Source organism: Python bivittatus, unplaced genomic scaffold (genome assembly GCF_059951505.1).
Source record: "Python bivittatus isolate LINGU-HERP-01145 unplaced genomic scaffold, Pbiv_v1 ctg000580_np1212, whole genome shotgun sequence".
Lineage (NCBI taxonomy): Eukaryota > Metazoa > Chordata > Lepidosauria > Squamata > Pythonidae > Python > Python bivittatus.
The window spans coordinates 17,439,334-17,464,923 of NW_028277087.1; the positions used below are offsets into that span (position 1 = coordinate 17,439,334).

At 40.5% G+C, this 25,590-nt stretch overlaps 2 protein-coding genes across 3 annotated transcripts in view; one reads left to right on the forward strand and one right to left on the reverse strand.

Annotated features, from left to right (window-relative positions):
• Positions 1-4,566, reverse strand: part of WDHD1 (WD repeat and HMG-box DNA binding protein 1) — a 30,137-nt gene extending 25,571 nt beyond the window's left edge. The window contains exons 1-3 of the mRNA XM_088149685.1: positions 4,378-4,566; positions 3,716-3,798; positions 2,710-2,821 (exon numbers count right to left, since the gene is read on the reverse strand). Coding sequence (XP_088005811.1) covers positions 2,710-2,821; positions 3,716-3,798; positions 4,378-4,488 — 306 coding nt within the window. The 5' untranslated portion in view covers positions 4,489-4,566. The remainder of the gene's footprint in view (positions 1-2,709; positions 2,822-3,715; positions 3,799-4,377) is intronic.
• Positions 4,567-4,633: 67 nt separating this feature from the next.
• On the forward strand, positions 4,634-22,916 carry SOCS4 (suppressor of cytokine signaling 4). Of its 2 annotated transcripts, none has more exons than XM_007427365.4 (2): positions 4,634-5,503; positions 18,541-22,916. In XM_007427365.4, exon 2 carries the CDS (start codon positions 18,648-18,650, stop codon positions 19,956-19,958), a length of 1,311 nt encoding a protein of 436 aa, XP_007427427.2. In that variant the 5' UTR covers positions 4,634-5,503; positions 18,541-18,647; the 3' UTR covers positions 19,959-22,916. The 2 variants fall into 2 exon arrangements, with proteins under 2 accessions (XP_007427427.2, XP_007427428.2); XM_007427366.4 differs by having other exon boundaries at positions 4,634-5,492; positions 18,541-22,915.
• Positions 22,917-25,590: the final 2,674 nt, after the last annotated feature.

Below are 25,590 nucleotides of genomic sequence, written 5' to 3' on the forward strand. Positions count from 1 at the left end.
ACCTTCTAGAACTAGCACCAAAAAGATGTCCTTTTCATCATAGGGGATTGGAATGCTAAAGTAGGAAGTCAAGGAGTAATCGGAATAACAGGCAAGTTTGGCCTTGGAGTACAAAATGAAGTAGGGCAAAGGCTAATAGAGTTCTGTCAAGAGAACAAGCTAGTCATAGCAAACACTCTTTTCCAACAACACAAGAGACAACTCTACACATGGACATCACCAGATGGTCAATACCGAAACCAGATTGATTATATACTTTGCAGCCAAAGATGGAAAAGCTCTATACAGACAGCAAAAACAAGACCAGGAGCTGACTGTGGCTCAGATCATGAGCTTCTTACTGCAAAATTTAGGCTTAAATTGAAGAATGTAGGGAAAACCACTAGACCACTCAGGTATGACTTAGATCATATTCCTTGTGAGTTCACAGTGAAGGTGATGAATAGATTTAGAGGATTAGATTTGGTAGACAGAGTGCCTGAAGAACTATGGACGGAGGTCCGTAACATTGTACAGGAGGCAGCAACTAAAACCATCCCAAAGAAAAAGAAATGCAAGAAAGCAAAATGGCTGTCTGATGAGGCTTTACAAATAGCTGTGGAAAGAAGGAATGCGAAAAGCAAGGGTGAAAGGGAAAGATATAAGCAACTGAATGCAGATTTCCAGAGAATAGCAAGGAGAGATAAGAAGGCCTTCTTAAATGAACAATGCAAAGAAATTGAGGAAAACAATAGAATGGGGAAGACTAGAGATCTCTTCAAGAAAATTGGAGATGTCAAAGGAACTTTTAGTGCAAAGATGGGCATGATAAAGGACAAAAAAGGCAGGGACCTAACAGAAGCAGAAGAGATTAAGAAGAGGTGGCAAGAATACACAGAAGAACTATACAAGAAATATCTTAATGTCCCTGATGTCCACGCTGGTGTGATCGCTGACCTTGAGCCAGACATCCTAGAGAGTGAAGTCAAGTGGGCCTTAGGAAGCATTGCTAACAACAAAGCTAGTGGAGATGACAGTATTCCAGCTGAGTTATTTAAAATACTAAAAGATGATGGTGTTAAAGTGCTGCACTCAATATGCCAGCAAGTTTGGAAAACGCAACAGTGGCCACGGGATTGGAAAAGGTCAGTTTATGTTCCAATTCCAAAGAAGGGCAACGCCAAAGAATGCTCAAACTATCGCACAATTGCACTCATTTCACATGCTAGCAAGGTTATGCTCAAAATCCTACAAGCTAGGCTTCAGCAATACATGAACCGAGAACTATCGGATGTACAAGCTGGGTTTCGAAGAGGCAGAGGAACTAGAGATCAAATCGCCAACATTCGCTGGATCATGGAGAAAGCACGAGAGTTCCAGAAAAATATCTACTTCTGCTTCATTGACTATGCAAAAGCCTTTGATTGTGTGGATCACAACAAACTGTGGCAAATTCTTAAAGAGATGGGAGTACCAGACCACCTTACCTGTCTCCTGAGAAATCTGTATGCGGGCCAAGAAGCAACAGTTAGAACCGGTCATGGAACAACCGATTGGTTCAAAATAGGGAAAGGTGTACGACAAGGCTGTATACTGTCACCCTGCTTATTTAACCTATATGCAGAGTACATCATGAGAAATGCCAGGCTGGAAGAATCACAAGCCAGAATCAAGATTGCAGGGAGAATCATCAACAACCTCAGATATGCAGACGATACCACCCTAATGGCAGAAAGTGAAGAAGAACTAAAGAGTCTCTTGATGAGGGTGAAAGAGGAGAGTGCAAAAGCTGGCTTGAAACTCAACATTAAAAAAACTAAGATCATGGCATCTGGACCCATCAATTCATGGCAAATAGAAGGGGTAGAAATGGAAGCAGTAACAGACTTCATTTATTTGGGCTCCAAGATCACCGCAGATGGAGACTGCAGCCATGAAATTAAAAGACGCTTGCTCCTTGGGAGGAAAGCTATGGCAAGCCTAGATAGCATATTAAAAAGCAGAGACGTCACCTTGCCGACAAAGATCCGCATAGTCAAAGCTATGGTTTTTCCAGTAGTAATGTATGGCTGTGAGAGCTGGACCATAAAAAAGGCCGAGCGCCGAAAAATTGATGCCTTTGAACTGTGGTGCTGGAGAAGACTCTTGAGAGTCCCCTGGACTGCTAGGAGGTCAAACCAGTCAATCTTAAAGGAAATCAACCCTGATTGCTCATTGGAAGGATCGATAATGAAGCTCAAGCTCAGATATTTTGGTCACCTAATGCGAAGAGAGATCTCTTTGGAGAAGACCCTGATGCTGGGAAAGATTGAAGGCAAAAGGAGAAGAGGACGGCAGAGGATGAGATGGTTAGATAGCATCACTGAAGCAATGAGCATGAAACTGAGCAAACTCAGGGAGGCAGTGAAGGACAGGAAGGCCTGGCGCAATATGGTTCATGGGGTCACGAAGAGTCAGACACGACTTAACGACTAAACAACAACAAAAATCCTGTATTTTGTTTGCGTTTGCCTTAGCAATGTTATGTGGTCCCAGATACTGTAGTTTGTACACTATGAATTATGTAACTTAGATTGATGTATGCCCCCAGCCAAATTGTAGTACAATCCACTAATCATATTTTAGCAAAACACTGCTAAGGATAATATATGAACCTAGCTGATATACTGTCACAAATAAAAATTATACATATAATGAAAGAAAACAGGCTATCGTTTGTATCAGGAGTACCTTGAGAGCAAATGAGTAGGCTTTTTCTCCTACATTAATTGACTTTGGATCATCATCATCCAGGCTTTCCCAAATCCTGACATCTCCATCACTGCCACAAGTTACAATACAACTATTCAAAAAAAAAATAAAAATCAAAGTAATACAAGCATACAGGAAAGATATGCATAATTATTTCACACATTCAGTTTTCATTAAAATATATAGTAACAACAGTATCCAAATGTATTTTTTCCTTAAAGGATAATGAGTAATGACTACAAGCAAAGATGGTGATCTCCAGGAAGGCATTTACAGGACTGATGTTTCCTAAAGTAGCCCCCAGGTTAATTAATCTCAGGTATCCATACACCCGTTAAATCATGTGATTTCCTTAGTTTTGGCTTCCTGTCTTGGGTGAATCTGATCGTTCTGGTTTCTAAACCAGTTTATGACTTACCACAAGGTGCAAACCTAGCTAACTATGGTTTATATGCAGACCATGGTTAACCAAACTATGTTTAGCCCACAGGATCCTGAGTATATTAAGATGATGGCTTATAAGGTAGTCTCTATATGAAAAATCTTAGCCTGATCTTGTGGACTGATGAGTTGATGAATCCATGTACAGAAGGACTAAGGAAATGCTGCACAACATCCTGAATGAATGTGATCCAGTTGAAAAAGTTATTGTTAGGTGACATGAATAAATAGGTGGGAACGAAGCAAAAGAGATCTACACTCTGCTGTGTAGAGTCAAGATTTATTGTGAAGCCTGCTACGGACAACAGGGAGTAAGTCAAGGATGTGTGATGTCCCCTTGATTGTTTACTGCACGTAAGGATAAATGTATAAAGAATGTTTGTGGTGACATTAGAGATATATTAGTTGGGGATATGAATGTGCATGGACTGTGAACCACAGTTCAAAAAGGATAGTAATAAATTTGAGCAAGTACAGAGGATGGCTACTATGACAGAGAAGGATCTGGAAACGAAGCCCTGTGAGGAATGCCTTGATAACTCACCTTCCAGTATCATTGAAGCAGACATCTGTCTGGCCTTCTGTATGTCCGTACCTCATTGGTTTTTGTGAGGACATTTTCTTTGCCTGTTTAAACAAGATATTATAAAGGACTTCAGCAACTAAATACAAGCATTAACCAATAACAAAAGCAACATTTTTATATCCTTCAATAAAAACTACTCTAGCAGAAACAAAAAGCGTTGAAGTAAAAGAACTGCAAAATATGGCGCAGGCCTCTCCTACTGAAGAATGATCGGTAGGATCCCTGTTTTACTGATGCTGACCAGGCAATCCAGAGTTTTATCAATGATATGATCATTATGGCTGCAGCTTCAGATTTAGGGAGAGCAACCCGAAAGGTTATACCTTATTTCAAACTTTCGCAACCAGGTGCCCTTCGAAGTGGGTTGCACGACCTCCCCCAAACCACGCCGCATTAGGCTGGGGGGAGATGTCGCCCAATATACCAGGAGGGCACCAGGTTGGGAAGGGCGGTCTATGGCTCAGCTAATTAACGCGCTTTATTTCCTTCCCCGCTGAGGACATCCGAGGAGCGGCGACAGGACCTTCCCCTTCCCGGGTCCCGACAGCGTGTGTGAGAACAGCCGCGGGGGACGCTCATTCCCCACGCGCAGCCCCAAAGAGCGGCTCACAGCCCCTCACCAGCAAAGCCACGAGATCCACCGCCCGCCGTCCTTCGAGGCTTCCCGCGCTTTGCTTCCGAGCGACGTCATCGGCGCCAGAGGACGGGACGGGCTTTTCTCGCCCTCTCATTCGGCCGCGGCGCTTTCCGTCCCTCGCTCGGTCCCGCCCTCCCAAGCCGGATGGATCCTGTCCCGGCGAGCGCGCGGCGGGCGGGGCCGCGTCGGCGCCTCCCCGGCTGCCTGAGAGGCGGGGAGGAAAAGCAGCGCCTCTGCCCGGGCGGCTGAGGGAGGACTGACGGCGGGAAGGGTGGGGTAGGGGGCGGGCGGGAATCCACCGGGCTTCCCTGGCTCCGTCTCCTTCCGAGGCTTTTTTTCCTCGAAGTCGCGGGGTTGCTCCGTTCCTGCTGCCGCCCTTCTTTCTCCTTTCCCGTCCTCCCCGTTCTGTACTTTTCCCCATATTTAACGCTTCTTTTGGGACACAGATTTACGGGGGAAAGAAAATAACACTCTCCTGTTTTGCGGCAGCAGCTTTCTTCGCCACGGTCCCTTTCCCTCCCCCCCCCCCTTTTCCTCTCCATGCATCGAGACTTCTGGAGCTTTTCCAGATTTCCTCCACCCCACCCCCAGCCTCCTCTCCTTTGCAGCTTAATTGCAACTATACGTAGCCAGAAATAACTTCCATGTATCGTAAAGGGATTTCCTCCCAAACGAATGGATTTAGAATTGCAGCCATTGCTTCTCCTCATTAACTTCCATCCATCTTCGGCCACTTCTTCCTGGCACACCTTGTCCTCCAGTCTCCCCTTTTCCTTCATCTTTCTCCCTTCTCTCGCCTCATCCCCCAGTCCCCTTTCTTTCACGCGCACACCCACAAACACACACGCAGGCACGCACAATTTAAAGATCCCTCCCCTTCCATTCCGACATCTTCCTTTCTCTCCTCCCCTCTCATCTCTGGACCCCTCAGCCCAGACCCCTCCTCCTCCTCCTCCTCCTCCTCCTCCTCCAGCTGTGCAGTTGCTCTGTCATCCTTTGTGTCTGATGGAGAGCAGAGGTGCCTGTCCGTGCCAGGGTATTGGAGGAGGTTCCTCTTTCGCCCCTGCTTCTTGGCATCCCCTCAAAATATTTCTTCAGGTAAGCAGCAGGTGAGCATGTGCATGGATGGGGAAGGGGGGAGATGGAGGGAGAGAGCTGGCATCTGTTCATTCTGACAAAGTTATCCCACTCCACCAAAGATACTCAACTTTTATTAGCTAACACGATCTCTCAGTGATATGTTTCTTTAAATTCTGGGGAAAGAAAACTGAATTGAATCTGAATTTGAGATAGATGTCCATTGTTTGTGGTTCGGAGCAAACAGAAAACTAGTTTCAATGTTAATTTCATAGCCATGGCCATCATTTCAGCAGTATAACTTTTAAAAACAGCTAAAGGCAACATTTTTTTTTTAATGAAACTTTGTTAGAAGGGCTTTCAAAGTGCCGCTTTATTCTAACATTTGTAACAATTCTGGAGGTACATATTATAAAATGTTTAGAATTTGTGGTGAAATAGCTACATTGCTGAATGTTTGAAATGCAAGGTTTAATGGAAAATATCCATTGTGGTTAGTCCAGCATTTGCCACGTTGGTGATCGCATCCACCTTCTACATTTAGCCGAGGAATGGTGTTTCTAAAGGTTGGAACATTTCAGCTCTAAAGCAAGCACTGCACCTTTTTTTTAAAAAAAAGAACTTTGACCTGTTCTAGTTCTAAAAAGTTAAGGATTAAATTTATTTCTCTTCTTCATCTTCTGGCACTTCTTGCTGAACATATTTTAAAGTCTTCAAAGTTACATGGAAATGTCACTTAAGACTAATTGAAATACTTATCTGTGGGACTTTTATTGAGAATATTCCAGGAACCGTTTATTCATGTTTTCATCTCAAGACTGCTTCTTTTAGAATAAAAACTAAAAATTGGAGAAACCATAAGGAGTGTGGATTCTTGTCCTTGCCCACTTACATTATAATTTTAGTTTGGGTGTTACTGATTCTTGGCTGACAAAATATATAAATAGTTTTGGATAGGTTGTTTGCCCATGTTTACACTACATAAGGAAATATTTTTGGTCTCAAGCTATGCTTTGTTAATGGGGCAGATCGTTTTGGGATACATAGAGAAATTTATTTTAAAAAACAAGTTGGTGATGTATTTTCTTCCTAGGAAAGCAGGTATTTTATTTAACTGGTTTTAAATAGAATATTGCTCTAATCATTCTCATTAATGCTGTGAGACATGACATACCAAAATATCTGAAGTTAACTAACTTTTGTTTTATTTTAGAAAATGTTCTTAATATTCTTTGCATTTTACTCTGCCATTTAATATCTATTTAGAATATCTATAGTTTCCGAGGAATTGTGAAAAATGCCTTTTGAGGATCTTAATCCTTGTTGAATGAATCTGAGGATATTTCTGTAAGTGGAACAATCTAGGAGGCCAGGGAACAGTCAGGGTAGACAATTTCCTATCAGCCTGTTCTCTTTATGCATCTCAATATATATATATTATCACCTTGAATTGGACCTGGAAGCAAACTGGCAGCCAATGCAGCTCGCAAAGCAGAGGTATAATATGTGCTCTTCTAGGAGCACACATAACTGCACCAGTTGAAGCTTCTGGATACTCTTCAAGGGCAACCCCATGTAGAGTGCATTACAGTAGTCCAATCTGGAGGTGACTAGAGCATGAGTGACTGTGAGCAGAGCCTCCCAATCCAGGAAGGGGTGCATTTGGTGCACAACATGAAGCTATTATTGCTATTGTTTTTCTTTTCTTTTTCTGGATAACAGCATTGTTCTGCTGCTTGACATTCCAAGTATCTCTCTTTTCTCATCCCAGTAGCCTTGTGGATTTTCAGGACCAAATACCAAGAGGATTTACTGATATAATGGATCTTGGTTCCCACTGGAGAGCATAGTATGAGACAACTGATCCCAACATTACTGGGAAGTTCTTCCTGTAGAAGTCCCTGCTACATACTGTAATGGTCTTATCCAGCTCTCATTCATTTGAGCAAGGGTTGCACAGGAGACGTTCAGAATTAATTGTGTTCCATATTAACTAGTCATTCTGGATTTTTCTTCTGTGAATCCAAAATATATTTGGCAAGTCCAGTTCAATTTATTATTCCTTATAGCTAACATATGACATCAAACATTGATGTTCAAGACTGCATCACTTGGGCAGTTTTTATATTAAAGGAAATACATTTGGTAATATAATATGTGTTAACAAATTAGTGAGAGGGAGTAAACTCTCAAGTGATATAATATCCTCCTTTTCCTATGTAATTCACTGCAGAATGGCTAAATTCAGTATTTTCCAAGTCAATAATAATTCACTTTCATTCAATATACTTGTAATATGATGTGCAAATGCCTTATGTGGTCCTAACAATATAAGAAAAACCATTATGCAATTTCTGTTCTAGTCAAAATTTGGTATCAGAGGAGACATGATACACACTTGAAAAGAATTAGGACATGGCTTCCAGCAGTATTCTGTCTTCCTGGGTTTGATGTAGGAAAAGATCAGTCAAATACTTACTTACAGTACTTACCCTGTTATCTGGGAACAGTTTAATCCTGTTGGACCTGAGGAAGTGGATAGGGTCCTCCAGGCTGTAAATGCCACCACCTGTCAATTAGATCCATGCTCCTCCTGGCTGGTTAAGGCAACTTGGGAGGTGACCTGTGGGTGGGTCCAGGCGATGATGAATTCATCCTTGAGAGAGGGAGTGTTTCCAGTGGCCTTCAAAGAGAGGTACAGCCCCTCCTCAAGAAACCATCACTGGATCCCACCATACTGGACAATTTTCATCCAGTCTCCCACCTTCCCTTTTTAGGGAAGGTGGTTGAGAAGGTGGTGGTGTTGCAGCTCCAGAGGATCCTGGATGAAACAGATTATCTGGAACTTTTCAGTCAGGTTTCAGGCCTGGATTTGGGACTGAAACAGCATTGGTTGCGCTTTTGGATGATCTCTGGAGGGAGCGGGATGGGGTAGTGCATCCATCCTTGCTCTTATTGACTCCTCAGTGGCTTTCGATACCATTGACCATGGTATCCTTTTGGGTCAGCTTGGGGAGTGAGGTGGGTGGCACATTCTTGTGCTGGTTCACTTCCTTCCTTCAAGGCCAGTCCCAATCAGTGTTGATAGGGAGCAAGAGGTCCAGCAGATGGCCCCTCCTTCGTGGGATGCCACAGGGTTCAATACTTTCCCCACTCGTTTTTAACATCTATATGAAACCATTGGGCAAGATCATCTGCCACCATGGGATGAGGTATCATCAATATGCAGATGATACCCAGTTATACATCTCCATCCCAGGTGATCTGAGTGATGCTGTGACTACCCTTTCGAGGTGCCTGGAGGCTGGGTGGGTCTGGATGGGGAACAACAGGCTTCAGCTGAACCCTGGTAAGATGGAGTGGCTGTGGGTTGGGGGCTCCCCTGTATCCGGAAGTTTACCATCTTTGGTTCTGGATGGGGTCACACTACCCCAGACAGACCTGGTGAGTAATCTGGGGGTCCTCTTGGACTCATGACTTCTGCTTGAAGAGCAGGTGGCAATGTGGCCAGGATTGCCTTTGCTCAGCTACGTGTTGTGTACCAGTAACGCCCTTTTCTGGATCGGGAGTTCCTCCAGTCACTCATACCCTAGTCGTCTCCCGTATAGACTATTGCAATGCGCTCTACACAGGGCTATCCTTGAAAAGTATCCGGAAGCTTCAGCTGGTTCAAAATGCAGCCACATGAGGAATTTTAGGTGCCCCAAAGATGGCACATGTTACACCTTTGCTGCGTGAACTGCATTAGGTCCCAGTTTGCTTCTGGGTCCAATTCAAGGTATTAGTTATCATCTTTAAAGCCCTCTGTGGCATGGGACCGGGTTACCTGAGGGACCATCTCACCCCCATTATATCTATCCATCCCACCCGTTCAGGCAGAGAGGGTATGCTGCAGACCCCGTTGATGAAAGAATGTTGACTGGTGGGGTCCAGAAAGAGAGCCTTCTCTGCCGTGGCCCCTGCCCTATGGAGTACTCTCCCCCCCAGAGGTGAGGCAGGCCCCAACTCTCTTGTCCTGCCGGAAAGCAGTTAAGACCTGGCTCTGCCAACTGGCATGGGGCAAAAAAAGGACCAACCAACCCTGGGGGTGGCTAGCACCTTGAAGATGCTCCCATACGTTAACATCTTACTGAACATCAGCATCTTGGAAGATATTATTATTTGTGTATGCGTTTGGTTTTATTCTATTTTTACTGTATTTTTATACTGTTCTTATTGTATTTTAATTAATATTTATTGTTTTATTGTGAACCGCCCAGAGTCACTTCTTCGTGAGATGAGCAGTATCTAAATTTGAAATATAAATAAATAAAAATATCTTGTATGTTCTCCCTTCAGGATAAAATCTACGTCAAGCTTTAAGTGAAGTTAAAGCGAATGCATCAATTTCCATTCTCTTGCTCAGATAAGATTTGACATTATAGCCAGGGAGGTAGTCATGTGTCAAGGAACAATGGCTTAAACACTTCAGTGATTTTCATGCTGCGATGACTTTTGTTATAGCCAAAAGTTGTATGACCCAAAAGAATTTTTTGTTATTGTCTCTGTCCGAGAGCTAGCTTCACATTTAAGTGTTTTTCAAGTGCAGTTAAAAATGGAGGATGCAAGTCTCCTTCTTACTGAGATGACCTGCCTGTATTACCTCTGCTAATTTTCTGTTAAAATAAGGCAGTCGTCTTATCTTGACTTACCAAATGGCTCACTCCATTAATACTGCCCTCTGGGTGAAAATATGCTTAATAACTAGGCTGTCTTTCATTTTAATTTGTTTTGGTGGTATTAGCTGACATAAAGCTATGTGTATTTAGTTTAAATGTCTATAGATTATGAAGCATAGTTGGGGAGGGTGAAACTGATGGGAAGGAGAACAAAAATGAATATGGACTTAAGTAAATATGTATGAATACAATTTATGTGAGTGCTTGTTTTGAATCAATTTGAACTGGATTTTTGTTTGTTTTTTGTCATCAGTCTGTTTGTCAAAATGTAATTGGCCTTTAGAAAAGAAGTCCGGTTGCCATGACTCAACCTCCAGATAATTCCACCTGGATGACTGAGAATGTTCATCAACATATTGCATGCATAAGATTATTTAACTGTGTATTGTGGACTTATTTATTGTTTTAAATCTATTATTAGGTTCCTTTTGCTCAACACGGTGCTGCTTAAACATAACATTTAATAAAAGGTCCTTTGTCTTGCTCAATCACTGATTGAGTGATTGTGTATAAACCCTAAAGGAATAAGTCAGGGAAGAGGAATGCCTCTCAGTAGCAATATTATGACTGGTAAAAACATATAATGATGAGAATAGGTTAATTAAACAGAGGGTAGAAGTGAGAGCTTTGTTCTTTTATCACTTCAGTCAGTTTAATAAAAGAGGAATAGCAAGGCTGAGAGGGGGGAATGTGGAAAGAACTATTTTGAACCCACTTTTTCTAAAATTCAGACAAGCTTGTTTCTTACTGTGGGAAAAACCAAATCTGTGATTTCAGTTATATGGAGAATTTTTTAAATTCCTCTAAAAACCAGAAGAGGTATTCTCAAACTCTAATACTGCAACCCCCTTAAATGATTAAAGAATTTGTGTGATTCCCTCAAAATAAAGCTAATGATTCCATTGGGGTTAGCGCTGGGCAAGAAATAAATATATTAGTTACTTTTAATGATTAAATGTTAATTTATTTATCAAATAAAACCATGACAGAACCTTACAGCTTTATAAAATAAATAAAATCTGGACGTCACTAACACATACTTTTTTACAGACACTCCAAAATCTAGGGATACACTACTATATACCTCACCAGCAAAAAAGTCTGAAACACATAAATATTTCTAGGAGAGGTCAAGCCCAAATTATTTGTGGTCAGTGTCAATGAATTACCAGTATCCGATAATGCTTGGACTAATTCCTGCAGTTTTCTTAGCAAGATTTTGGAATTGGTTTGCCATTGCATTCTTAGAGCTGAGAGAGAGTAACTGGCCCAAAGTCACCTTCATGCCTAAAGTGGAACTAGAACTCATAGTCTCCTAGTTTTTAGCCTGCTGCCTTAACCACTACCCCAAACTTACTTGCTTATTTATTACGATTTTCACAAAATACATTACACTTTAATCAAAGGAAAGTACAAAAAATTGGCATTTTTGATTTAACTAAGGATTTTGATTAATGTAAACATTTTGTAGAATAAATAGATATGCAAATATTAAAAACAACTTTATTTCAAAGTAACATTCTATAACACAAATACAGGTAGTCCTCGACTTATGACCACAATTGGGACCAAAACTTCCATTGCTAAGTGACATGGTCATTAAGTGAGTCACACCTGATTTTATGACCTTTTTTGCTGTGGTCGTTAAGCGAATTGCTGCGGCCGTTAAGTGAATCACATGGTCATTAAGCGAATCCAGCTTCCATTGACTGCTTGTTGGAAGCCCCTTGGGAAGGTCATAAATGGTGATCATGGGACCCTGGGACACTGCAACCATTGCAGATATATGCTGGTTGCTAAGTGCTTGAATTTTTATCACAGGGATGCTGCAACAGTCGTAAGTGCGAGGACCAGTTGTAAATCACTTTTTAAGTGCCGTCGTAACTTTGAACAGTCATTAAACAAATAGTCTAAGTCAAGGACTGCCTGTAATACTTTCAAGAATACAGTATTGCTGTCAGGATCATAAGCTGTGATTATCCTATAAATTGCTCACAACTCCCTGGGAGGTCACAACCTACAGTTTGAGAACCACTGAACTAATATAATTAATTGTTGAGATGGGATACTTTAATTTCTTTTACTTTATGGTTTCTCCTACCCAAAAAAATCAAGGTGTTTTGTTTTGCAGCGGTATAGACAGTGCAGTCCAATGCTTTATTCAAAGCATCCCCCTTACCCAGAAAAAATATTATAAAATTAAGCTGAGGGTTCGTTGTAAAATATAAAAATTGGAGAGAGGATCCTTTCTGAATAGTTTGATATTTTGGAACTAACCCTGGCATATCTAGATTGTTTTCAAGTCGAAAGGGGAAAAAAGGACACATATAAGAAGTGGAAAGAGGCCCAGTCATAAAGGGAGAAAACTAGTAGGTAATCTAACACTATAGTTCTAGAAAGTAAAAGCTTAGAATAAGCTAACTTAGCAAAGGATGTTAAGAATAACAAAAAGAACATCTTTATATATGTTCAAAAGAACTGGAAAAGAATCAGTATACCAGCTATTCAATGAAAATAGCAGATGATAAGCGATAGCAAAGAAAAGGCCACACTACTCAACTCCTGTTATGATTTGTTTCCAACAAAAAGTATACATTCTACCAGCAAATTATGAAGAGCAAGGTAAAGGGCCAGGATTGAAGCTTGAGAGTGATAGAATCGTGGTCCAAGAATATCTCTTTAATTTGAGAATTTAAATCTCCAGGACCAGATTAATTACATTCTAAAGAACTGAAGGAACCAGATCGTAGCTGAACTGAACCTTTGTTAATCTTGAGAAAGACAACCACTTCCTGTTTCAGACCAACCTATCCCACAGGATTGGTGTTTTGAGGATAAAAATTAGGAGACCCATACCGTGTGCTCCACCTGAGTCTTACAGGAAGTACAGGATATAAGAGTAATAAAAACATGCATAGGATAATTGTGTTTTAATTATGCCCCAGAATATAGTAAAACCTACTGATATCTTTTAGCATCAGTGAAGAATGTTTGCCTACAGCAGGTAACAGCAGCTGACTAACATTCATTAATCCTAAAAAAAAAACCTAAGAAGGGTCAAACTTGGGCAGTATTTGGATGAAAGACCATAATGAAATCCCAGAACTGTAGGCTGGATTGGAAAGTAAAACAAAAGTCCTGGAAGAAGGCAGTGACAAACCACTCCTATACTGCTACCAAAAAAACCTATATTGATTGTAGACATTCAGCACAAACCACAGTGTCAAAGAAATGACTAAACATGCATTGCAGTGCATGTTTACAATTACAATCTTTCATACTTGTGTCCCAACATCAGTTTGCACTGCAGTGTTGCAACACATGTTTTGTCACTTGCCTCCCATACCTATGATATTGATGCACTCATGTAATCATCAGGAATCAAGCTTGACTCAAGGACATTTTGCATTATTTTAAAGCAGTGTTTTTCAAACTTGGCAACTTGAAGATGAGTGGACTCCAACTCCCAAAATTCCCTAGCCAGCATGCTGGCAGGGAAATTCTGGAAGCTGAAGTCCACTCATCTTCAAGTTGCCAAGTTTGAAAAACACTGCTTTAAAGTATGCCTATTATAGCATAATACCAGTTAGCAACCAAGATGCCATATCATGAACCAGTTAAAATTCTAGAAGATGCTTCAGAGAATCCCTATGTAACATTAAGTAATAAAACATTAATAGGAACTGATTAATAGAAACTAAGAGGAATTAATAGGATTTTTTTTTCTTTTTTGCTGATTTAACTACTTAATAGTCATACTGGGGCTTCTCTATCTTTCCTGTTTTTTATATTTATATAAAACTGCTGAGTAAAATTGTTTGGTGTGTGGTGTCATGAATATAATACAGATAATACCTAGCTCCATTTTTATTTCCAACCCAGTGGAGACTTGGAAAGCAATTATGTTCAGGGTCTCAGTGTTCGTCCATCGGCAGGTTAAGTCTCCAAAAATTGAACCGAATTTGGTATCAGGGAAAAGCCAGCAAAAAAAATTGAGTTTGGAAATGGGCTGGATCAGGCTGAAGGCTGTGGAGAAAAATAATCTTGAAAAATTCCTCCATGCTTCCTTAAGGGAGAAGCAATTCAGGAGGACTCCGGATGATGCCAGGTGCCTCTCCATTCTCCCACCAATGACCAAAGCACAGCATATGTAGCCTGCCTGTGCTTCCCAATATACACATGTACAGATGCAACACAAGGGGAGAGCAAAAACACACACATAAAGAACACATTCCTTGATTACACAAAAGAAAATACAGATGCCTCCTATTGCCATTGCTGGTGAAAGGCTTAGAACAAATTCCAGAAGCCATGTTCTGCATGCTTCTCTACCTTGTTCATTTAGTATTAAAAGCAACAAAAACATACACTTATGTGTAGGTTCAATGAATGCTTGAATATACAAACTGCTTTTGGCTGCTAATCCTTGTTCCACAGAAGTTTATTTCCCCGTGATGATTAATAGTGTTCATGGTGAATGAAGTTTACAGCTTTCTTGTAGTCTTGTCTGCAGTTAGATGCATAGTTGGCAAAAGTGTTAGGAAAAGATTCTAAAATAAGCCTTCCCTCCCTACCCCCATCTGCACTCTTATATGCAAGTTTGAACAGCTTTCATTCATTTTTCCTCACTAGACTTGAATCTGATGAATGAGACAGTAAGAGGCTTCAAGGGTATTAACTTGACTAGTGCACAAGATGGTTAATCAAGCAACTTGTAAGATGATGTCAGGCTTAAATGAAACTGTTCCTGTGCTAAATTACACTATCGATCCACATGCTGAACCCATTCAAATTCCTCATTTCAGATGTATCCTACTTGGTCCCCCTGCAGCTTCAAATGTGCTTCATTGGGTTGGATGACTCTGAGTGGATTTGGAAAGAGCTCAGGGCAAGGGTCCATGACTGGATTACTTGACTTTGGCTTTTTACACCCTTCCTTCCTTCCTTCCTTCCTTCCTTCCTTCCTTCCTTCCTTCCTTCCTTCCTTCCTTCCTTCCTTCCTTCCTTCCTTCCTTCCTTCCTTCCTTCTTCTCAGGAAAGAGTGTAGTTTCTTCCATGTGGCTTTCTTCCCGCATATTTAAGGCATAATAAACTTGCATTTAAAGATGCTTTTCAAAACTAGTCTTCATAAAGTGGCCTCACTGATTCAGATGCTGTTATGACGCACTTCAAAAATATTGTGTGGTTGAATTATGTTCTGAAAACACAAATACTCAAAAGAATAACTAAGGCAAACAAAGGCACGTACCATGCATGAATTAGACCTTGAGGGAGTCTTACTTTTTGTAATGCCATTTCTTTCCTCTGCAGTTCCTTAAAAGCATTTCCATGCATCATGGTTTTATAAAATTGCTTTTAGTAAAACAAGTTTTTTTTTTTTGTAATCCTTTTCAGGATGTAAAGCCTAGGTTCTTCAAGTGCCTTGGGGATACCCTTTTAAAAACTCATTTTGAAAAGCAAATGACTAGAATACCCAATCTCTGATATATTTTAATTAGTTTCTGTCTTAAGAATGACGTGAAAGTCTCAGCACAGAATACCATCTCTTAACATTATGCTTATGTGAACTAGTATTGTAAGAAGCATTACATGAATCTTTGACTATGTTTTATTCCTTGACCTACTTTATCTCTCATTGGGTTTTTTGCTGTTGAATGGTTCGCTGGCCTGAATATGGCATTTGTCCAAAGGACAGGCAAAGAAATGGGAAAACAGTATTTTCCCAGGAATGGAGGTTAAATTAATCTACAGTTTGTTTGCCTTAACATGATAATGGAGGAAGCTCTGGAAAGTTAATTAGATTAGAATTCTATTAGAGGTGGTTCAGAACATCATCACTCACAGATCCATTTATCTGAAAGCCCTAAAAGATGAGTGAGTCCAAGGATCTACCAGTGTTTTATTATGGAATTAAACCAGTGGCTATGCATGTTTAAAAGTAGCTCATAAAATGCTAATACTTATCATTCCATAGAGAAAGGATCTGCCATTAGTATGGTGTCTTTCATTTCCGTTGGGACAGCTTTTCTGCCTATAGAGCCCCCACCTAATTAGAAAAATGGGGCTTCCTGTTTCTATTCCTTAAATCCCCTTTTTAAAGCAAAGATGAACACTGATGTTACAGCTGAGTGTTCACTAAGGCCCTCTAGTCTGACATTCCAAGACTTCATTCATATATACATTTTTCCTAGAGTAATCATTACTGAATGTAAAATGCATAGTACTGCCTGCAAGGCACATTTGAATTCATATAGACTATTCAGGGAAATTAAAATATGCTGCATTTGTCAGAGCACCTTGGAAAGATCCCCTGAAATCAGAGGCATAACTTTGGGGAAAACAATATTAGAATGGCGGCCTAAATGGTATAGAGCTGAATTGGTGCCTGCTTTCTCTAGTACATATATTGCCTTTAGTACAATTATCACTATAAGAGATCGATTAAATGGGAGAGTAAGTATATAATCGTGGGGAAAAGTTATCTTTAGTATTTAACTGCATTTGAATTTAATTGACCAAGTTCAATCTTGTCTTACTAAAGTTTTAAACTTACTATACATCTTACTTGTATAGCCTTTCCTTTTCTACAGAATCACTTCCACACTGCTAAATCCACACACAACATTGCAGCTAGTTGTTCACTTTGAAGTTGTCCTTCAAAATCTCTCCAAAAATATCCTTTTCTTTGTAGTAGATTGAAGTTTAGAGAAGGATAAGCTACCAGATTTTCCTCGTGTTGGGCTAGAATATTCCGTAGAAAGGGCTAGAATATTCTGGCTGTAATGCTTGTGGCAGCCTATTGATGCGCAGGAAAGCAGGACTGCCTGCTCTGTCTCTTATATATATATATATTTTGATAGGCGACTAATCACGAACTTAACTGAGCATAGGTAAGAGTTCATGTTCAATCTAGTACCGTGGTGATAAGGGTGGTGAAGCATTCTCACTTCTCCACCCTTATTCCATCATCAGATTGTTGTCCAGTTGTCTTGTTTAAAGTTACTAATATCTGTTGCAGGAGGAATGAGCAGGACCATTTACTATCTGGCTGCTCTGAGGATATTATATAATGCTTTGCTGATAAAGTTGCTCATATTCACCAGAATCTTGATTCCTCATCAGTGAGGTTTGAAGGGGTGACTGGGAAAGATCTTGTTATGTTACGTGGGTGATTCATTCTGGCTTATAGACTTTGATGAAGCAAATATAAGGCTTTGTGGCATGAGCTATACCATCTGTAGATCCATGCCCTTCCTGGCTCTTTCAGATGGCCAGAGGGGGAGAGAATAGTTGGATCCAGGAGATTGGCAACATCTCTTTGGTGGATGAGGACATCCCAGTTGTCTGTAACAAGACACTAGTGTGCCTCCTTCTGAAGGAGGGCTCCTCTGGACTCCAAGAGATGCTGTTGAGGTCTTGACCATGCCTAGAGGCTTTGAGGGGCTGACTGGGATGAAGCAAGTTGAGGCTGAACCCAAACAAGAAGGACTTACTGTTTGTCCAGAGATCATCTGTTTCTTTATCTACTTTGGTGGTTACTCCGGACAGGGTAGCAATCACCCTGAAGGGGCAGGTCCATGACTTAGGGTTTTCTCATAGTTTCATGGTAATTGATTGATGGGCAAGTGGAGATGATGTGCAAGACAGCTTTTGGTCCAACTCTGGCTGGTGTACCACTAGTGGCCCTATCTAGAAAGGACCTGGTGATGGTCATTCATGATCTCATCACCATTTCTATAGATTATTACAATACATTCCATATAGAACTATCTTTCAAGATTATTCAGAAGCTGCAATCTGTGCACTGTATTCTGCATATGGCCCACATGGTGATAAGTTAGAGCTGTTACTGCTAAGTTACACCAATATTTCAGGCATTGCTCTAGCTGCCAGTAGGCTTCTGGGTATAATTCAGAGTGTTGGGTTTAACCATTAAAGCCCTAAATGAGTTGACTCCTGGGTACTTCCATCACATATGCTCAATCCATGTCAGAATATTGTGGGTCCCCAGTCTACATGAGATAAGATCAGCGCTGGCCTGGGGACAATGTTTTTTGGTGGTCCCCCTCTCCTATGAAACAGCCTCCTCCCCAAAATGTAAGACTAGCAACAATCCTGACTTCATTCCAGAAGGTGATCAGATTATTCTGAAGAGGTTTAAAAGTTGATGTCGCCTATAAGAGTTGGCACTATCTGATGTTAAAGTGATTATTTGATTTTTTTAACAGAGTTTGCACTGTGTTTTTAATCTCTGTTATGTCCTTTTTATTCTTGTAAACAGCCTTCAGATTCTGGTAGTATAGAAATGTGAGAAATAAATATGTTGAGTACTCTTTTTTCTATTTTCATAGATACAGCCTCAGAACACATGAGGGGTGCTTTCTGTGATAGTCACTGAGGAAGAAGGATTTTGGCAACATTAGTTCTGGAATCTTTATGAAGCGTGTAACATTAAAATATGGCAGAAAATAAAGAAAGGAAACCTAAAAATGCAGATGTGAGACCTAAAACCAGTCGGAGTAGGAGTGCAGACAGAAAGGACGGATATGTATGGAGTGGAAAGAAGCTTTCCTGGACGAAAAAGAATGAGAACAGTTCTAATGCTGAAATGGCAAGTACCTCAGGAAAACCTATATTAAGTCTAAGGAATCAGGAGAGGAAACACAGCTGTTCTTCAACTGAGGTGGAATTGGAACATGCATGTGGTCACAGGTTCATAGGCCGTTCTTTTAAACAGAAATTGCAGGATGCGATGGGACAATGTTTCCCCATAAAGAGTTGTAGCACTCGGCATTCTTCAGGGCTTTCATCAAAGAGAAAAATACATATCAGCGAGCTTATGTTGGACAAGTGCCCTTTTCCACCACGATCTGAGCTAGCATTTCGTTGGCATTTAATCAAGCGGCACACTGCCCCTGTAAAACAAAAATCTGAAAGTTGGCTAAGTACGGGCTCATCAAAAGGTGAAGGGAAAGATGAAGAACTGAGGGAGATTGAGACTGGAGATGAACAAGACTCTGCTGTTTTGCAGGCAAGTAATGTTATTGATAATGCCTCCTGTCCATGTGATCCTCGAGATGAATCTGCCACAGGTAAGCAGCTAAAGAGCAACCAAGAGGAAAGTGACATGGACTCTGATGATGAAGTGGTGACACTTTGCACTAGCTCTAGGAAGAGAAACAAGCCACGGTGGGAAACAGATGATGAACTGCTACAGCTGCAAATGCCTCTCAAATATCACACCCAGATTGATTATGTTCATTGTCTTGTTCCTGACCTCCTTCAGATCAATAATAACCCATGTTACTGGGGAGTGATGGATAAATATGCTGCAGAAGCACTTTTAGATGGAAAGCCAGAGGGGACTTTTTTGTTACGTGATTCTGCCCAGGAGGATTACTTATTTTCTGTTAGTTTCAGGCGTTATAGTCGTTCACTTCATGCCAGGATTGAACAGTGGAATCACAACTTCAGCTTTGATGCTCACGATCCATGTGTCTTCCATTCTCCTGACATTACTGGACTCTTAGAACATTATAAAGATCCAAGTTCTTGTATGTTCTTTGAGCCGCTTCTCTCTACTCCCTTAAACAGAACTTTCCCTTTTTCCCTTCAACATCTATGCAGGACAGTTATTTGTAACACTACAACTTACGATGGGATAAATGCCCTTCCTATTCCTCCATCTGTAAAGTTGTATTTGAAAGAATATCATTATAAATCAAAAGTAAGAGTCCTCAGAATTGATGTACCAGATCAACACGCCTAGAAGACATTCTGGAAGTTGTTCTAGTTATTTATGATTATTCTCGGGGACTTTGTTGTTATTTCTCTCTCTTATTAACAAAATGTTCATGCAAAAATATCTACAGACCAAATTTAACTTTGCCTGAGCCTTACATCCAAATATGTTTTTATTTCCTGCCCCAATGAACGCAAAACACAAAATTGGTACTAACATTCTATAAAGTTTTGTGGAATTTCAAGGAAGATATTTTAAAGTTTTCACTCAAGCTTAACTTTTTAGATACAAAGCTAAGTCAAGGTTCAAATTTGACTTGCCTTTTATAAACTAATTTATATGCAGTATAGGCATGTTTGAAACACTGAATATGGTAGTTCTCCAAGAATTACCAATTTGTAATTTATTTTTTTAATTATTATTTTGTTCTTGCTATAAAAGTAAAATTAATAAGATTACCCTGTTCCTACTAATCTTTGGGTGCTTATTGTTTTAAATTTCATATAAGTTGTTTGTGTTTTAAGATTTAATGTCATAGTCATATGCTATTTGTCAGAACATGATTTGGTGTGTTTTTTTAAAATCATTTGTAATAAATGTTGAACATATATGTCTAAGAATCCTAAAACTATTGCAGATCATCTTAAAGGATTTTGATATGAAGTTAGTATATGTTTTAAAAGGAACTGTGTGTTGAAGCGCAAGCTGGATGCAGTTTCCACAAGCTAACAGCTGTAAGTGCTAAAGGAAATGTATGAAAAAAATCTGATGGGTGTATATCTAACTACCTCAAATCATCATGCTTCCCTGCTCTGGCCTATCACTCTGTTTCAGCAGGGCCTTGGATCTTTTTCTCAGCCTGCTGAATGTCCTTTGGTGCTAATAATTTTTTTGTTTGTTTTTTGGATTTAACTATTATGTAGGGCAATTTCTAAGGGCAATTATAGCTAAGTGGTTAACTACCCATGTTCCTCTTCACTTAAAACTTATCCCTTGGAAGATCCAATTCTCCATGTGGCATTTAAACTTAAGAAAAAGATTTCACAGATGCCAGTAGAAGTATAAATGCCATGCTGATGTGGGGAAGAGGATGTGATCTTTTCTCTAAAGGCAATTACAATTATAACATTTGTATGAAAAGGAAAAAGCAGATTTATATTTCATCATCAAGTGGAATACCAAGTGGGACTAAAAAGATTTTCCAAGGTAATGTACTTTGAAGGGAAGCATTAAGATAACAAAACAGTTTTAAAAAAGAACACTTCCATGATATATGGATGTTATTTAGGGTAAATCTCATTATTCTTCTAAATCTGTCTCATACCCACACAATCACACACTCATGCCTAGAACTCCAAAGCTGAGAGTTACTCTTGTCAGGCCTGAAAAAGGGAAGGGAGAAAAGACCCAGGAAGATCCTGCTGAAATAGAGATGGATGAAAAGCTGTCCTTGGAATCTGTGCATCTTCAAAACCAGTTCATGTTTTTGTTGCTCCATAAGCTTTTTGAAAGAAAACTCAATGTTTGAATGTTACTGTTGTTGCATACTATGTCCATTCAAGTTTAAGCACACTGGATGCTTGAAAGGTATACAACAGGTCTGGAAGCTAAGCCAAGATGGATGGATGGATGGATGGATGGATGGATGGATGGATGGATGGATGGATGGATGGCCATCAAGTCAGTGTCAACTCTTAGCAACCCCATAGATTTTTTTCCATCTCTCCCTAACCTGGTCTTTCAGGTCTTCCAACAGTGCACCCATTGTCCCTGTAACTGAGTCTAACTTTTATGCAGTCATGTATAGGGCCCAAAGTATATAACAGTTCCAGAAAACCCTGTTGATACCCAGTGTTCAAGAATGAACATTGACAGCAGGTAATAGAATACCCATCGTTAAACTTGGCATAACCATATGCCAATTGCGACCTACTGTTTACAGATGTGTGTCCATGTGTCTGGGCGACAGTCTTTTTAATACCTTGCAACACTCTGCTTGTTTCCTTCCCTTATCCCTGAATAAAGCAGTTCCTCAGGCACACAACACATCCACTCTTCAAATTGTTGCCATTCCTTTCTTATGATACCACTCTAGCATTTACCAAGTGCATACTTTTGGTCACTCCTGTCACGCGTGAGAGTGTTGTTACTGCAGATGATCACAATCACCAAGAATAGAGAGGAGTGTGTCCTTAAGATAAAGGTTAGAGCAGTACTACCCTCCCCAGTACTACCCTCCTCTTTCAGATAGGAATCTCTTGGAAAAAAGTATAAATTTAACTGTCTAAATTGAACTATATATATAATTTATCTGCCAACTCAAGGACAGCACTGTGTCCCCTTAGGATTAAAAGTAACTTACTAGGCTTTTTTCACGGTTTTTTTAAAACTCAAGGCCACAAATACCTGATTCTATTTTTGCAATAACTCCCTTTTCTTTTTATTTCATTTAGAAACTGAATTATTCTTGATTTCTTAACTGCCTCCTATTTCTTTTTTGTTTTGGGCCCATATTGCTCTTAAATCTTATGCTGCCTTAATTATTTGAAGAGTGGTGCTTCAGACAGTCTTGTGTGTTGCAAAGCATGTCTTTAGAAGAATTTGCTCAGCCCTATAAATAGCACTAATGCTTGAGAAAGTCACTAATATCTTTCTGTTCAGGTACACATGAATTACTAACACAAATCAAAGGGATTTTATATAAAAACTCTACCAGGATCTATTCTATGTTAAAACACAGCTATAGAAAAATAAAAGTGTGATATTAATACTTTGAAATATGTTTTTACTGATGCCACCTCAGATCTGGGATTTTTTTCCCCTTAGGATGCATCAGTTGAGGCAATATAAATACAGCTTCATTGACAATGAAAACAGTGCTTGTAATATATTCATGATGAAGACATAATTTGGAAGTCAAAATGTTTGCATGGGAGCATTGATATGGACAGGTGATAAAACACATGCATGGGAACATTTACTGACTTTCAATTATATAATCTTTAAATATATATTTAAATTTGTTCTAGTATTTATACATTCTGATTTTGTTTTGAAGATGCCAGTTTTTTAAAAGAACAAAAGTAATTGCATATATTTGGAGATACACTGATTCTATGAATATTTTGGAGGAAGATGCCTTGTTTTCATAAATAGTTGGTCCTCGTTCATGAGCAACTACTAAATCTAAAGAGGCTTCTTTCAGTGCCATAGATCCATCGACATCTTTATAGTAGGATGTCTGCTATTTCCATTGCTTCTTCCTTACATGAATTTCTTACATGGTCAAAATACGTTCTAAATACTCACATCACATACTTTCCCTATCTCTGTAGGAGTCAGTCTCTTCTGCCCCCATATTAGAAGTCAACTGTGTAGGCTGCCTTTCAATCACCAATACTGCTATACTCAGAAACTTTCATAGTATTTATTTTATTTTACAATACAGCCATCTTGCAGGCTCCCTACCTCCAAGGGATCCCCAGGCCTGATGGCAAAGCCATGTCTTCAGAGTCTTCCAAAAGGCCAATAGGGTTGGGTCCAATCTGACCTCAGGGGAGATGGTGTTCCAGAGGGCAGTGCCATTGCAGAAAAGGCTCTCCTTCTGAGTCCCATCAGATGAAACTCCTTAGTAGACGAGACTCATAACATGTCGCTTCTGCTGGACCTGATGGGATAGGCAGATATAACCAAGGAAAGATGGTCCCTCAAAAAACCTGGCCCCATGCCACATAGGGATTCAAGGGCCATAACCACCTTGAATTGAACCCAGAAGCAAATTGAGAAGCAGTGCAGCTTGCAGAGCACAAATGTAATGTGCACTGATTTCAGAGCACACACAACTGCCCATGCCACCATGTTTTGCACCAGTTGCAACTTCCAGATGCTCCTCAAGGGCAGCCCCATGTAGAGTGCATTACAATAGTCCATGCAGGAAGTGGCCAGGGCATGCGTGACAGAGTACAGCCTCCCAATCCAGGAACAGGCACAACTGGCACACAACACGAAGTTGTGCAAAGGCCCTCCTAGTCATGATTGCCGCCTGCTCCTTTAGCAGGAGTTGTGAGTCCAGAAGGACCCCCAGATTACGTACAGGGTCTGTTTGGACAGTGACACCCCATCCAGCACCAAAGATGGTAAGTTCCCAGATTCTGAAGGCCCCAAAACCCAAAGCCACTCAATCTTGTTAGGATTGAGCCAAAGCCCATCCAAACCCCCACAGCCTTCAGACACAGACAGGACATCAACAGCATCACTTAATTTACCAGGGGCAGAGATGTACAACTGGATATCATCAGTGTACTGATGGTACCTCACCCCATGGTGAGAGATGACCTCACCCAGCAGCTTCATGTAGATGTTAAACAGCAGAAAGAGTACTGAACCCTGTGGAACCCTGCACAATAGGGGCCAAGGAGGGGACCTCTCACTCCTGATTAACACTGACTGGAAGGAAGAGAACCAGCACAATTCAGTGCTGGTCACCCCAACCCCTACAGCTGGTCCAGAAGGATATCATGGTTGACAGTATCAAAAGCCACCATGAGGTCAAGTAGAGCAAGGTTGGACACATTACCCCCATCCCGCTCCCACCAGACATCATCCAAAATGCAACCAATGCTGTTTCCATCCCATACTCAGGTCTGAAACCCAATTGAAAGGGGTCCAGATAATCTGCTTCATCCAGGATCTGTTGAAGCTGTTGCACAATCATCTTTTCAACAACCTTTCTTTAAAAAGTATGGTTAGATACTGGATGAAAATTGACCAGTATGGTTGGGTCTAACAGTGGTCTAGAGGAGGGGGTGAACCAACATCTCCTTAAGAGGCAGAGGAACAACCCCCTCTCTCAAGGAAGAGTTTATCACTGCTAGAACCCAGCCACACATCACCTCCCAGGAGGCCTTTGCCAACCAGGAAGGACATGGATCTAGTAAGCAGGTGGCCAAGCTCACAGTCATAAGGACCCTGTCTGCTTCCTCAGGCCCAACAGATTCAAACTCATATGCATAAGTGCTGGGCTACAGCTACCAATTGTTGTTCTGGGAAATAAAGATGATGTTGGAGAGAGGGATCATGGATCATCTGTATTATCAAATTAATCTAAATAGCAGGAGATTAAAAACACTGAATGCATAAGCAAAGTATGGAATTCACTGCTATGGAATGTAATGATGGACACCAGTTTGGATGGCTTTAAGAAGAAGTTAGGTAAATTCAGGAACCATATAGCTGGAATGCAATGATTTGACAGCAGCATTGTTTGGTTCATCAGGATTAATATAAGATCGAAGAAGAGCCACTTGCCAAGAAAATGGCGATAGTGTTCAGCCATTAGATTAAAACCAGATTGTGTAGTTGATAGTGAAAGGTCAAGAGATAATCTTCCAACTTGCTATAATATTTGTGTTTGGTTTGCTTTTTGTTTTATGCAGGACATTTTACTGTGACATCTGTTTCCACAACAGCAGCTGAGGCCAACCATTTCTCAGTCGTGCTTTACTATCTCAGCAGACAAAACAGCTCATCCAGTTGGCAGTTGTGTTGGTAAAAATAGTGACTGTTCCCTTCTGCCCTGTCCACAGCCATGCCTCTGTTGAACAAGGAAGGACTCTTTCCAAAAAGGAAGACCTCTGCAAGCCCAGATCTGATGCCCAAA